This window comes from Drosophila mauritiana, chromosome 3R (assembly GCF_004382145.1).
Source record: "Drosophila mauritiana strain mau12 chromosome 3R, ASM438214v1, whole genome shotgun sequence".
NCBI classification, from domain to species: Eukaryota; Metazoa; Arthropoda; class Insecta; order Diptera; family Drosophilidae; genus Drosophila; species Drosophila mauritiana.
This window is the reverse complement of record NC_046670.1, coordinates 16,959,983-16,976,053: the sequence shown is the minus strand read 5'-3', so window position 1 is coordinate 16,976,053 and position 16,071 is coordinate 16,959,983. Positions and strand designations below refer to the sequence as shown.

General features: G+C 44.3%; 2 protein-coding genes across 2 annotated transcripts in view; both read left to right on the top strand.

The window, feature by feature from the left end:
* The first annotated feature begins 2,596 nt into the window (after window positions 1-2,596).
* On the top strand, window positions 2,597-3,395 carry LOC117145835. Its single transcript, XM_033311635.1, has one exon. It carries the CDS (start codon window positions 3,036-3,038, stop codon window positions 3,243-3,245), a length of 210 nt encoding a protein of 69 aa, XP_033167526.1. The 5' UTR covers window positions 2,597-3,035; the 3' UTR covers window positions 3,246-3,395.
* LOC117145832 overlaps window positions 3,258-16,071 on the top strand; it is a 112,468-nt gene continuing 99,654 nt past the window's right edge. The window contains 1 exon segment of the mRNA XM_033311633.1: window positions 3,258-4,113. Within this exon segment, the coding sequence (XP_033167524.1) occupies window positions 3,565-4,113 (549 nt within the window). The 5' untranslated portion in view covers window positions 3,258-3,564.

Sequence of the window (16,071 nt, the reverse complement as noted above, 5' to 3'; positions counted from 1 at the left end):
TGGCAAATGATAATTATTAAATTTAATGTTAAGTTGGCCTTCATGTTTAGAGTGTTGGAAAAAAGAGCGGCTATAAAAACGCTGACAAAAAAGGGTTAAACTCATAATTACAACTTTGCAAAGAAATCCGAAAATCCGGTTTAATTTTCATAAAATTCGAATAAAACGTGAAAAATGGTGGTTGGTGAAGGGGTAGCGGGTTAGGGTGTCGCGGGTACATATATTCTCAAGTGCAACAGCTGCCAAGAACTTTTCGCTGTTGGAGCGAGTCCAATCAGAGCGGCCAGCGAATTGGGGACGCTGTTAGCTAACAGTCGATTCCCGTTCTAATTACGCTCTCTTACAGCGCTCTCTTACATGGCGTTTGACCTATTTTCCAGTTGTATCTGTGCATGTGTGCATGTGTGCATGTTTTCCGTTTTCTGTATCCATCTCGCCATCTCGCTCTGTCTAACGCTGTTTTTGTGTTGTAATCCGTGGATTGCATTCACATTTTGTTGTTTTCTTTTCGTAACTGCGTATTTGTTGTAGCTCTGGTAACGCTCTGTTGATTTGTTTTGTTGTTTTGTTGTTGCTGCTTTGGAATTTCCACTGGAGAAATGATTAATTGAATTTACCAGATAGTTAATCTTTGCACTTGGCCGCCACTCCTCTTCATCTGCTGCTTCTTCTTCAACTCCGGCTGAAAGGGGGAAGAAATCAGCAATCATCGCCTAGCCATATCAAATAACCAAATACCATTCGAACTTTTGTAACTAAAACAAACCACAAAGGATTGCAATTTTCCAATATCTTACCAGTTTGAATAGCAAGTAAAATCAATCTTACGTTTTATGAACTAGCGTTTATATTGGCACCCTGTGCATAATTATGTACTTAAAGGTGACGGAGCTTTTTTCTATGTGTAGTCCCACGTAGATAAGACCTACATAAGTTTTTCCTTCGCCTGTAATCAGCAAAATTTTCGACTAGATAAGAGCGGCAAGCAGTATTTCCGCACTATCTCGCAAGGTCTTCCGTCCGTCAGTCCGTCCCTCCTCCCTTTTTTTTGACTTTTATGTATTTCGGTTTTTGGTTAACTGGAGTGGGAAATACGCAGTGCATTTTCCTCGATTTCCCACTCCGTTCGCAAATGACGTCTTCAATAATGCTGGCGGCATGAAAATCCACAGAAAATCCACCCCGAATGCGAAGCGGAAAACGCAGAAACGTAGAAACTCCAGAACAATAACTACGCAAATCTTGGCCCCGTGGCGTTCTGGATCTCTCATGGATGTGTTGTTTATTGGAGTTGAAGATTGGGACGCCCATTCCCGCAATAAACGAACCCCGCCCCCTTTCTGGCTCCATCCACCGCCCTTCGACACTTGCTGACGTTGCCGGAGAATGCCTACAGAGGTCATTCCAAAGGCAACAACAATGCTCGCGCCGCAGAGAGCCCAAAAATACCAGAAAACCTCGAAACACATATATCCACATTCATCGGCAGCAACAGCAACATATTCACATCTACAGCGCCAGCATGGAATTGATGTAAACAAAATCGAATGGATTTCAAAGCACATAACAGCTGTGAGCCGCTCTCCCCCGCGCTCACACACTGTTGTGAAACAGTCACGCACACACACGGACACGCCAGCCCAGCGCTCTCTTTAACTGTTAAATTCTGTGACGTTATTGCTGCAAACCGGCCGGCATTTCGCTGCCCTACGATATCTTTACAGAGCACTTGCGGCTTTGTTTACAGACAGTCACAACACAATACTTCTATCATTTACAATTAAACCATTTAAAATCAAAATTCTGCATGTGTATTTTAGAAAATTTATTTATTTAATTTTCAGCTTTATAAAAGCCCTCTTAAAAGCACACGTTTTGTGGCCATCGACATAGGATTTTTGGTGATCGAGTGGTGAGATCCTTGAATATGCAAGTCTTCAGCTGGGATCCATTTAGGTTTAAAGAGGATCCAAGAAAAGGGTTGACCAACTTCGTTTCCGCTCTTTCTCTCTCTCGTTTGTTGTGAGACTGATGTTCGCTGTTCAACAGCTGTTTTCGCAACATTGTTGCTGCGTCGCCTCCAACAGCTGTTATCGCTCTGTTGTTGTTGATAAACCAGAGCGAGCACTCACACACGCACATTTATGATGCGCGTATGCGTTGACAAGTGCTCTGTAGATTGGTTTTGTTTTTTTAACTGCGTAGTATTTTATGCTGCTCTTTTTTCAATGCTGCCCCCGTGTTTTATGCTCCATCTAGCCAGTGATGGCGTCATAGTTATATTGTTGATTAACAACTGCGCACTTAGATAGCATAATTATATGATTTTCCACTTCTTTGGGTGCTCTGTTAGTCGTGGAAATTGCAGTTTTCATCTAACATTTTTATGCTGCGGGGAGGCCCCACACTCGCACACATACACACATGTGTCTTATTTTGCTTTTCCAAACGCAGGTAGATGCCATACATGTATATATACACACACATAAATAAGAGAGAGTCGGAGAGGGAGAGCGCGTCTGTGTGTGTGTGGGTAACTGTAACTGCCCGTTTGCTTTTCGTTTCGTTTTTCGTGCGCTCAGTCTCTGATAGCCAACTCTCGGGAGCAGACCGATAAGCGCTTTTCGGGCAATTCCGCCAAACCAAAACAACTGAAAAATAGCCAACAGCCAAGTGAAAAGCCAAGAAAACTAAGTAGTAGCCAAAAACCCAAGGCAAACGGGCCCTCTTCTGGTGTTCCGTTTAGTTTTTTGGGCAATTTTGAAGCAAAATAGCCACACTCACAAAGCGAAACGCAAAAAACATAAAAGTCAAAACAAATCAGTGCAGCAGCCGCCAATTGCATCGCATATTGCTCTCTGTGTTGTGTCCGTGTGTTGTGTGTATAAGTGTACGTGTGTGTGTGTGCTGGCAAGAAAACTGAGAGAAAAGTGAAAAGTAACGACCGGCAAAAGCGCGAAAAACGAAAAACAAAAAACTTTCCCCGCAGGAAGCTCGAACTGCAAGCTGACGTTACAAGCGGTCAAAATTGGATTATGCTTAGGCACAAACGCAACTGCCACGCCATTCAGACGCCCAGCGACGCCGAGCATGTGAAGTTAAAGCCGCACTTTCATCCGCCCCAGTGGCTCCTGCACCGCGTCACCTTCTCTCTGGAGCTGTATCACAAGAATATCATCAAGAAACTGCCCAGTCTTGGCCAATTTCACGTTTACCGGCTGACCAAGAACGTCTGCCAGACTTAAGTAATCCACAAAATCTCCCCATTTAGTCCGCAATAAACTCCACAAAAAAGACAAAGTGCGTTTAATAACCATACAAAAAAAAGTGTAACTGATTGGGAAAAAGTGTGCAACAAATATCCACAAAATCAAATACTCAAGTGCAATAAAAAAGCAAAAGTGATTAGAGTGCGAAGAGAAAATGTGGCCAACCATTAAGGCCAAGTTCAAGTTCTAAGTTCAAACAAACAGACGTAAAAAAAGACTAGAAAATCCAGCGAGTTCCAAAGCGCTGGAAAGTAAAATATCCCCCCCTGAAAGTAGTATAACCGAACGTACAAAAATGTCCACCGGCCGCCGTTTGGCCAAGCGCTCCATCATCGGCACCAAGGTGTGCGCCAAGGGTCCGGATGGCCTCTGGTACTCCGGCACCATATCCGACGTGAAAACGCCGCCCTCGTACATGGGACCGCTCTCGCCGCCGCCGCCGCCCACTTTTGTGGTGCCCGGCGAGGCACCGATTAACGCCGATACGCGCTACCTGGTCCGCTTCGATTTCAAGACCGCCGTCGAGTCCCCAACCGCTGCCACGTCGTCCGCGGCCTCGGCCTCGTCCACATCCTCCACAGATCCGTCGGTCATCGTGGAGACGCGTCGCGCTGCCAACGTACACATCAGTCCCGCTCAGGCACTGCGCCGCAGCGCCATGATCAAGGAGTTCCGCGAGTCGGATCTGATTGGACCCGGATTCCGGTCCATCATGGACACCGAACTGCAGCCCGGCCAGCGGGTCTACTTTACCTACAACGGACGCGAGCAGAGCGGCGATGTCGTCAAGCACGACGCTACCAAGGACGAGGTGATTGTCAAGATCACAACAGTGGGAAATGAGGTGAGTGGTCACAACCTTTAAGTATACATATATATTAGCTAGAGGATTGGGAATGGGTAGACAAACTGATGGTTTTCTTTAAACTTCAAAGGCAGAGTATACAGCAAATCCAAGCGGGAGTTTCTGCATCCTTTAGATACTTTTTCATTTGGGGGGTTGACCACTGCAGCCGAGAAAGGCTGCTGGCTGTCGAAGTCTTTATCATCGCCAACATCATCATCATCACCATCACCATCCACATCATGATGAGCATCATCAGCTTTGTGGGGCGGCGAAAAGTGTGTCAAGGTTGGCTTGGCCGCACCACAGCATGCCCCTCCCCTTTTTGGGGGCGCAGCAGCATACACATGCACATAGACAGATGTACATACATATGTATCTATGCGCCTATGTACTGGGTTATTCAGAGCATATATTTACTCGCACCCCAGTGTACAGTACCGTACGATATACAGTGTATATGTATCTATATGTATATAAGTAGTGTGTGTATGTGCAATCACGTTCTATGTGCAACTATGCAACGAATAAAAAAAGAGAAAAGCTCAAAAAATACTTGTCGAGGGTCGCATTCCGCTTTTTGGCACGTAATTGGGTTACGCTCTGGGTTGGCCTTCTTGCTCGTGCGTTTCGATATAGAGAACCCTCTCGATTGAGGGCCAGTTCGAGCCCCCAAGATTAGATTGACCAGAAGCTAAAGCGGCTTCAGATTTAATTACGTATCTTTGATGCACAGCGAAAGCGGGAAATGTGTGGCACTTTTATGTTGCATCTGATTCCCAACGAGACTTTTTTGAACCCGCCATGCTAAAATAGAACCACTGAAATGACTACGAAATTTCGTATTGAATACCTCTCCAGATATGCAATAGTTTATAAACTTTATTGCTTGGCCTGTCGTGAATTTGTTCGCCCAAGTTGATCCCACACACACATGATCTAGCTAATCCTCCAGCCACAGCCCCTTTGCCATTACGTCACTCGAATCGTTGAACTGCTCAACTGCTAAGCAAACACAAACAAAATTAATAAATAAAAGCGGCGAAAAATAATTCAAGAGTGAAACATCATCGGTTGCGGCATTTATAGAATCGCCCCGAATCCGAACGCGCAAACCCAAAAAAACAATCTCAATGACGACGATGCTCTTCTGCGGATGAGACGATGATGTTGATGATGGGATCGTGTCGTAATGGAAATTTGTTTAGAATTCGGTTTCGTGAAAGAATTTCGAGCGAGCAACAAACACCCACAATAAAAACCATAAAAAATGAAAAAGAGTAATGTAAAATGGGGGAAACAATTGCAATAAATGCGCTACAAATTCAGGGCTAAATAGAGATACATGGCTTGATGTTTCTACGCTTTACAGCTAATTATATAGATTAATTCTACGGACTGCGGCCGCGCCTTAGCAACAACAACATCAACCGGCTGGATGGAAACGGATAGAGATACCCAGAAAGAGGGAGACGGAGCGCAAAAAGATCAGATGAACTTTTCGAATTGCGTCATAAGTCAGGCATACATATATGTAGATGGCAAAGATACAAAGATAGTTAGATACATGAGCGGAACACATGCATCTGTGAGATAGATACAAATACCAATACCAACGCGCTTTGCCGGCTGACTGCGCTGCGGTGGGAAAGAGATGCAACAGCCGGCTTCGAGCTGTGCTCCGTCCCTTTCTCTTCCTCGCGCCATCCCTGTCGCTCCACCGGCGGGTCTGCCTTGCAGTTTTCACAGCTTGTTGTTTTTTGCCGGCCCGTTGTTTTTCTCTCTCTCTTGAGTAATAAACGCTTAGAACCTTTGTAATTGTTGCATGCGAATGACGAGATACACCGGACGAAATAGCATTCTTATCTTCATATTTTATTTTATCATCAAAGTGATGTTACACTATCAATTGCTTAAGATTTTCGAACCGTGTACCCACCCGTACGCTTCGATTTACAGATACAGATACGTGCTCCTCAATGCCAAGTCAGCTGCGCATATCTTTTCCGTGTGGCGGCGAGTCGATAAATTTGTCAGAGGCTAGCTGGCTGCCAGATGTGTGGGCTTGTCCCCAGCTTGATGTCGGCCCATTGTGCCCAGTGTTCAGTGTTCAGTTCAGCTCAGCATTCGGTATACACTGTTCAGTATCTAGTATCTGGTCTGCGGTATCTGGCATCCAGCAGATACAGATACCCGTACTGTGACCCGATCGAGTTTTATGCGCTGCCCAAAAGGGGAAAACACTGAAAATGTATCTATCGCAGCTTGTTTGGCTAGCTCGCCTGGCTTTTACGATCGGCGACGGCGCTGAAAAGCCTCGGAATCAGAATCGCTATTGGAATCGGAATCTTTTGGCATAATCAGCTATGGTAATGTGAGTTGTATGAAAACGTGCGACTTACAAGCTTCAACTCTTATGACCTCATCATTAGCCACAAATTCGAAAATGAGTAGAAAAGTGAAGAGCTCAAGTTCGTCGCTGCTATGTTGTAAGTCAATCAACAATTGGTTTTTTTGTTTGCTGTGTTTTGTTCATCCATTTTTTTTCGTTTGCTGCTTTTGTAATCGAAAAACTGAACTGACGGTTGGGGGTGTGGGGAAATTTGTTACATCTATCAATAGTTGTCCTCGCTGGCATGTGATGGTCACGTGTGTGTGTGTGTGCGAGTGTTTGTTTGGCTCCAACCGAAATTTGTTTTTCGGTTCAAGTTGAGCAGTTGCCTTTGTTTTTTGTTTTCGTTTGAGTCGGAAACGTGAGGCAATTAATTCTAAGGTTATTTCAAACGAGAAACTTGTTGCACGCATTTCCAGCGCCATCGCCATCGCCATCTCCATTTTCATTTACATTTCCACGTCCATTTCCAGTCGCATTTCAATTACGATGACGTATAATGGCCAGGCCATGAATCAAGTGTCCAGCAGCAGGAGCAGCAGCGCATATAATTTGAAAGCTCATTTAATGGAGGCCAGGCGAGAATTAAGCTCAGCTGCCGGCCCAAATGTCGGGTATAATTTGTCAAGACTGCGGACTAAAGACGGGTAGCCCACTCCGATTTGTGTTGCCACTTCCGCCCAGGGTAATTTGTAGTTTTTACCCTCGTTATCTCCCGTTCTACCTGTGTTTTGCATTTAAAACGAAATTCGTTTAAATGGCATTGAAATTGACATTGCCAAGTGATTGCACGCACGCAAGTGCCGCTGCTCCCATTTCTCCAACTCACTTTTTACTTTCATTGCGAGCTCAAAAAATAAACAAAAAAATCACAAGAAAAGAAACAGAAAGCAAATATATTTAAGCGCGTTCTGGCCTCTCACTTTTCGGCAGCGACCCATTTTGTTGGCCCGGCCAAAAGCGTATTTCGGCCAGCTGGTAGCCGCAGTTCATTTGTAACTACCGCTCGCCCACCGAAATCAATCAAGTTTCTCAGGGGTTTTGCCCCGATCTCAAGTAGTTGTAAGCTGATAATTGGAGTTGGCCAGAAACTTTCCACGCCATCAGCTACATATGTGTGTGTGTGTGTGTCTTTATGAATCCATTACCTCGGCGATCGCTTATCAGGCATTTGAGCATTGATGTTCCTTGTCCTGGCTGAGCATGTCTGCTCCTGCTGCCATATCCTATATCTCGCTCCTTTGCAGGACTACCCGCTGTTCGCTGGACATCGAAATCGGCTAACGACCTGCCCAGGGATATCCTCTAACCTCTCACACTCACACTCTTGCTCTGCCTGTCTACCCGTCTCTTTTTTCGGTGCATTGCTATGGTTTTATGATACCGGCAAAAACATAAATTCCCCCTTTTGTTCCTTTTGCCTGTATGCCGTTTTTTCGGTTTTTGTTTGGCCAAACTGGCCAGCGGAAAAAACTGAGTGGCAGGCCACTTGAGTAAGGACCCCTTGTTTTGGGTTTTCGGTATTTGGATTTTCGGTTCTGGAAACTCTGGACACGGTATGGTATGGTATTGATATTGGTCTGGGTGCCGCACTCTAATGACTAATCGACCTTGCCGACCACTCGTAGATCTTGCAGGTAGAAAGTCGCCGCTTTTTGGCAATTTACGATGGCCGACAACAAATAATGCAGCACTCCAATTGGAAGCTATAAATCCGAGGGAGTAAAACGCTTGGCCTTTGTGTTGTTTCTTGTTTTTTAAGGGGGGTAGATTTTGCTGCCTCGGTGACCTTTTTGCAGGTTGAACGACTTGTCCTTTAGGTGGTTTTGGATTACCAGCGCTCTTGCTCGTGGTCTTGATCTGCTGTCATAGCGTTAATTTCTTTCATGACTCACAAATGGGTCCAATCAAAAGGGAATAGCGATTGCCAAACGAAAAATCGAAACGACTTTCAAAAAATGCCTATAGCATGTTTCGGTTTCAGTTTCGTTTGAGTTTCGGTTTTTCAAAGCAGCGCCTTTTAGCTTTTTCAAGCGGCCTTTCAGCACAAGCTCAACCAGATATGCACACAGACACAGAAACCCATACACGTGAACACCTGATTTTTCGACTTTGTCTGGGTGAGTCTGGCGTTTTGGGTACATGCCACCTTGGTATGTGGGTCAGTTTGAAATGGGGTTTTGATTAACGCTGAAAGAAAGACAGCGAACAGCGGGAAAATAACAAAAATGAATCGAATCCCAAGTGTTTCAGCTTAAGTTTTGTGGGAAAAATGGCTTAAGCATTCAGATAAAACGATATCGAACCAGTATCAACTTGTATTTGCCTGAAATTTCAATCGAATACTGCAGTTTTTGGCCATCTCCCCACCCGGAAGCCTATTTTTTTCGCTATTATGAGCGTCATTAAAAATTTGACCAAAATAGACTCGATTTTGATTGCGGAACAGCTTCAAGGGAAAAAGTCCAGTTTGAATAAAAAATCGAGAGCTTTAATTATTGATCTGCGATCATTTTTTGCGCAGTATCTTATTCACACGAAAGTAGGTTACGTTTTTTTCTCGTCTTTTTATGTGCGTTATAAGGCTTTATTTGCGCTTGGCTTTATTATGACTTAATTTAAAAGTGAAAGCGATGAAGTTGAATTTTTGGTGATTAAGTAAGGCACAGAGGGTTTTCCCCAACAACAACAAATACGCAATAGGCAGATAGAGAGATGCGCAAAGTGTGAAAATGTGTCTCCCACAGCAGAAAGTCCAACACTCAGATACACAGATACAGATACGGATACGACAAACTTGCAGATACCCAAGCACAATGGTATGGGTGAGTGGTCGGGGGGAGTCGTGTGCGTGCCGTGGTCTCGTGTGCGTGCCACAGAACGTAAACAAAAATACGAATGTAAAGAGGAGGCGGAAAGTGCGAGATAAACAGAAAACAGCTGTACACACCAGCTAAGCGGCCAGAGCGAGATGGCAATAAAGAAGCCCAAAGCAAACCCGTTTCTTATTAACAACAGTTACGCACTTTACGCACGCTCAGTTTGCCGGTGTGTGTGTGTGTGTGCGTGTGAGAGTCTCCTTTTTTATAAGTATACTTTTTGTTGTTGTTGTATATGTTTCGCTTTGAAGAAAAACCGGCTCTTTGGGTTCGGTTTCCATTCGATTCTGTCAGCGGAAGCACGCACACTTGCAGACAAACACACTAACACACACGCACACAAAGGAGAAGAAGCCACGCATGAAAATTGCTTTTCATGTGGCACAGCGCAAAGCCGAAAAATGTATAAAATGAAATAAGATGTCAACGTCACCAGTTTGCGCCGAACAAACACACTCACACACGCAAACCCACATCCCCCCCCACCCATTTAGCACCCCCCTCTGGGTTCACCCTTAACCGCTTTTCCATTTTCCCCCCTTTTTTATCACAATTTTGATTTTGTTTTGCGCCCATTTCGCTTCTCTGCGTTTTCCCTTGCCTTTTTTTCGCTCTCCGTAATGCGAGGCCATTGTCACTCTTCCTGGGGGGCAGAAAGTGGGCGGAGGGCAGTGGGTGGCGGGTGGCGGTCGGTGGGAGGGGACTTTCGTCTAGGGCACTGAGAACAACTGTTTCCGGTATTTGGGTCACATGAAATTTAATCAAATTAAAATGTTTCGTCGCTTTTTCTGGCTTTTCTTCACTGCGGAAAAGTAAGGGCTGAAGTAAGGGGGTGCGGTGGGGGGATTGCCTTTGCATTCCATTGCCATTGAGCTGCAACAATTTCCCCTGCACCACCGAACTAGCAACCAAATTGATTGTAATTTGAAACAAAACAATGGGTTCATGGATAGAAAACGAGGGCAGTAAACAAGGGTCGAACTGATTTTATTAAAGAGCTATCATTATTCAGTTGATATTGATGTTAGCTTAATGAGCGGCTATATTTTAGATATCATATATAAGAGTATTACTATAAATAAGGAGTTTATTGACAACGAATCAATTATTTTCTGAATTAAATCAAGGTTTATTTGGTAGTATAAAGAAAAATAACACTTATCTATGTATATATTAAACCTAAGATATAAATGGGGTATATTTTCTATGTGTTGTTTACTTTCTGTGTGGCAGCAGCAAGCCGTTGACTTGATTTTCACAAATTTGTTGCCACTATCCGCCACTGCGGCCCCACAGCCCCCGCTGCACCCCATCCAACCCCTTTTGGCACTGATGTGCAATTGACAGCAGCAACTTGCACCCGGGGGGAATCAACGGCAGCTGCCGAGCCGAAGTCGCAGCTCAAGTGGCAGGCACATTGCAAAGCTGGAAATCCCTGAAAAGCAAGGCGATAGTAAATCTCGCACGCTTATCGTATGCGGCTTATCACGGCCGGACGGACGAGTTCTCCTCGGACGGTCAATTGAATCCCCCAGTTGGTGGATTGTATGGAAGACGGAGATCCATTGCAAGCTCACTGTTATGAAAGTTGATTTCGGGGATAATTACGATTGGGGAAAACAGAGTTGTGTGGTAACGGCCTCCAAAGCAACTTACGATACGATGTTTATTCAAGTTAAACTAAAGCGTAGTAGATAATAATTGCTTTATTTTAGTTTTTACTAAAAGTAGTTTATATCAGATCACTAAAATTATTGTTCATTTATAATATTATTTTTGGGCTGCACTTTAATCCATATCTAAATCACAGCTAAATACCAACCTAATACCGGTGGCTGGCAAAAACAAAGTCGAAAACTTCACACTTTCTACCACTGAGCCGCGTCTGTGGCCACTTTCTACCGCATTTCGAATGCAGCGTCTGCCAGACTCTCATTCAGTCATTCATTCATTCGTTCAGTCGGTCAGTCATTCCGTCAATCCACCGGCCGGCTGGACCGCCAAAGTTTACAAAAAAACAGAGAAAACACGAAACTTACGCACCCGGGAGCGAGAAAGAGAGGGAAGCGGAGTGGGGGTGAGATGGCGCCAAAAACAAAATGGCAGCCTCCCAAGCTCCGAAAAACTACAACGCAATATGGTCGCCATTTTGTTTTCTCACCGTTATGCTGGGCCCTATGCTCCCTCTCCCTTTGTGCGCTTCTGTCTGTATGTGTGTGTGTTTGTGTACGTATGTATTTGTGTGTATTTCGATTCGGTCGTTTTTTTGTTTATGTCGAGGCTTCTTCTTTTCATTTTTCCCTCGGTCGCGTAGGCGCGGTGGCGACGTCATCGCCCCAAAAACCCGCCTCCCCTCCGAAAACCATCATTTGGTCTCTATTTTCGTTTATTTACATTTCGAAAGCTACACCGCCAAACGAATGGAATGAAGGGAAAAAAGAAGCTTTTGAGCCGACACCCGGCCGATGTCTTCACGCGTTTTCGATGCCAATCATGCGTAAATTACGCGATTAAATTAACTTGAATGAGTTTCGTGCAGCATGCAAAACAACCTAAATTCTCCCTTTGCCGCCCACACGAAGATGGGGTGGGTACTGTACCCAAAACGGATACAAGACAGATTGGGGTATACATAAAAGCGATTTATTAATAGATATGAAGAAAAGTCAAAAGTTTAAAGAACAGTATGCGAATGGTTCGATTTTTATCAATCGAGATATCAACCTACATATATTTGCATATATTTCAAATGGGGAAAATGGTTTCCTACTCTAGTCAAAAATAAACAATAAACGATTTTAATGTACCCACCTTTCCATTTCACATCACTAAACCCTCCTTTGTCTTCACTTTAACATTTTTCGCTTCACATAACAATCAAATTCGCTTCATTGCCTTTTGCTTTGTCTGGCTCTCTGGCATATTTCTTACCTTTTGGCCCTATAAATTCCAGGGGGCGTTGACAGGGGCGTCCGTCGAAGAGGGGATGACCCACTAATGGAGTTTTCCTGTAGCCTATGCTCGCAACGAGTACGTCCCTGGTCAGTGACAATGCTACCGTTTCACTGGCATTCGCTACGCAATTTCTGTCGTCATCATTGCGCTCACTGTGTATACGTAATGTCGGTGTGAGCTCTCTCGCTCGCTTGTTTGTTTGCTTACGTAGCGTTTTACCCGCCGAGTGCCGAGTGCTTATCACACTTTCGAAAAGGCCGGATTCATTTGACCCTGCTTTATTTGCTCTCTGCTTCGCATTGTCGTCGTCTCTGGATTATCCGTGCAAGTTCCATTGCAGTGTCATATTTACGAGGCGATTAGTTGCCAAATGTCCCAAGGCCCTGCCTTCTGGCCATTTGAGTGGGTGTTATTAGCCCGCCACGCACCACCCACCAGCCACGATTCCTTCCACTTCCACTTTCCATTTTCACTAACTCGTGGGCGGATGGGCCGGTGGGCTTTTGTGTGGGCCATAAACACTGCCTACGACGTCACAGGATAAATATAGAACACTCACTCCGCCGGGGCATTAGTCACATGGGGTTGCTTGCGATGACGTCGTCGTTTCGCTTGCCATTCAGATATTAATTGAACCAAAGCTGAAATTCCTCGAGCACTTGCCATAACAGTTACTTTTTTGCTAAAGTTTTTTTTTTGGCCACAAAACGAAGCAAAAAGAAGTGCGCATAGCAATTGCGAATGTGGCAAATGAAAAACAGACTGTAATTCCATTGGCATTTTCTTGACAATTTTTCTCCTATTCCTGCGCTACAATGCGAAGACTCGTAAAATTTTATCGCCTCGAATAAAATTTAATTGAAACAGGAAACTCTCGCATAAATTCCCAGATCCGTATTGAGACATGAATGACATAAAGGGTCGGCAAGGAATCCTTTGGTCCTTCGAAACCAATCCGCATAGAAAGGGGGGTAGTTTATGCACATACATATGTACATACGAGCATAGGAAATGCAACTGGATATGCTCAATAATATGTGCATATAAAGTTTAGGGGAACATATACTATGTAGCTGCTGCTGAAATGTGAACGCAGCAAAGCTGATTGTCTGATATTAGGGTAAGCCCCACGCTGTGATATCATTTATTGTCCCCAATTTCTTTAGCAAGGGGGTTATATGTACATCAGTATGTACGTATATATGTACGATCGATGTGCTTGGTCATCGGGGTGTTGATCATCTTACGTAGAACGTGTTACTCATGGCGCCTCACTTTTCCGTTATGAATGTAAGATATGCTGAGCTCTGTGACTCATTATGCATAATTAGGCCTTGGAGTTATTAGTGGAATAATAATACCTATGCCGACCTATTTCGTTTCTACTGGGTTCTTCTGCAGTTTTGTACGCATTCTCCCGCTGCTTCTACTTTTCCCTCTCTTCTTCTTTTTTGTTTATACGCCCATTTGGGTTATTCAACTTTCGGGAACGAGAGCCGTTGATCCCGTTCGAGTATTTCGACTGTTTGGGTCGCTGTGTGTGTTTGTGTTCTCTGTATTTTGTTTTCGGTTCTCGGTTCATTTTGGCAGGGTAACAAACGCATTTACATATTATCGATTCCGCTGCCTCCTTCGCCCGCCGACGAGTGCGTTTTAAATCGCCCGTAATTGTGCTGTTTAAATCGCTTGGAATTCCAGCTGCAGTCTTTGACACTTGTCGTCTCGCTTCCACTTCTTCGCTTTGAATTGCCGATTATGAAATTATGTAATAATTTGTGAGTCGAATAAACCGATTGCAGTTGAGCTGTAAGTAGATTTTGATTGGAGTGTGAAGCAATTTGACGTTTCTGTTTGCATAATTTGTAGCTTACCTCGAGCAGAAAAGTATATTCTGCATTTATACAGTTATTGAGAACTAATATTATGCCAAATTTGTATTGCTCAGGTGTAGTGTTGTTTCATTAATTTAATCTATTTATCTAATAATTTAGATAACAAATTTGGCAGCCAGACAAGTGGAGGAATTCTAGTCCTCCACCGATTCCCTTTGTTTTTTATCGTTCACAATGTCTCGCTCTCTCTCTCTCTCGCATCCCATATGCCCGTCTCTTTCGTCGAGCAGCTGCAGCAACAGGTGATCCTTTGCGTTGTTTTATTATTATTTTGTTTTTTGTCGGGTCTGCGGCAGAGTTGTGTCTGCCTGTTGCCCCCGCCAGATTTTGATGAAGGTCAACAAACTTGGTGGTGGCTGCTCTGAACGTGAGGCAAACGAACTCGCTCCTTGTGCCTCGGTCGCCCCCTCTCCGTCCAACGCAATCGTGCTGTCTCGCTTTCTCTGTCTGCGAAACGAAAATGAAGAAGAAGTCCATTAAATGGTAAAACCGTCATAAAAAGTCAAACCCAGATTCGTGTCAGATTTAATTTAACTATAGGCTCTCGTCATTTCGTCATAGGTCCAAAAATATGCCGGTCTTTCGGTCAAGAAACTCGGCTGAGAAGGCGAAGAACAAAAAAATAAATAAATACCTAAATAACTATGAGACAATGACTCGACTGGGAAGCAATTTGAGTCTCGTTTGCTCCGTTGCCGGGTGCTTCCCAGGTTTGTTGACCATCCATCGTCATTTTGGCCAATGACGAAATGCCCGGCTGGCTGTTTCTTGGGAAGCTGTCAGCTGCCGGTGATTGTAACTCCATCATCTATTAGCTTTCTGTTTACACTGCCCGAAGGGGGAAAAAGATCAAAGCTGGGGGGGATTGATTAATCAATGCTTTTTAAGGGGGGTGGCGGCCATAGGCCCAATTTGACCCAGTTGCTCGAACAAAACAAAATGTTTCACTCGGTTGGCAGGCGAAATGGGTCAAATGGTTCGATGCCGGCAGGGCAAACTTGTTGTTATGGCCAAAAACGGGAGGCGCTGCATGCAAATTCCCAAAGTAAACAAGCCAAAAACACGGGGCGAACAAACAAACCAGAGACCAGAAACCAGGCGAAATTATGACATACATTTCTCGACGGGAATGGGAAAGGGTATGGTATGGGTATGGAAAAGGGTAACGCAGATATCATCAAAACATGAAGTTGATTCAGTTCGTGTTTAGAAGGGGAGTGGCACTGAAGTGCTTCCTTTGAGCACACACACACATACACACATGCATATCTGCGCCTCTTTAAATTCCAAATGCAGTACGAACCACGAATATTGCGTAGCCGACAGGGTGACCAACTTGGAAGTTAAGTGTGTCACTGCATTTCGCTTCGTTTTGTTTGCATCACACACGAAATAGCTCGAAAAAGCAAACAAAAAATGCTGTGTGCTACTTTGGCAGCTTCTCCCCGGTTTTAGTCGCTTTTGGGAAACAAATCGGTAAACAAATTTAGCGCCTTGCCTTGTCACACTAAAACACTAAAACGAAATTAAAGCCAAGTCCAAAACTTGCAGTTTCTAGTTGCAAATTTATTTGGTGTCAGTGCTACAATGTTTTTTTATTTTCCGATTCGGGGGCAGCTCGAAAAACTAAAGAAGAAGCAAACTATGCGAGACGCCCACAGAAATATTTGATATGCTAATGTGGCAATTGCCAAAGTCATTATGCAATTGTGAGTCGTTCAGTGTGTACCTGTGATGTGATGTGATGTTTCCACCATGCATATCTATTTGCAGTTGGGCAAACCGGTGTGAACTGTTGGGTGTGAATAATAACCTGCTTTTCGCATTTCCCAGATGAATT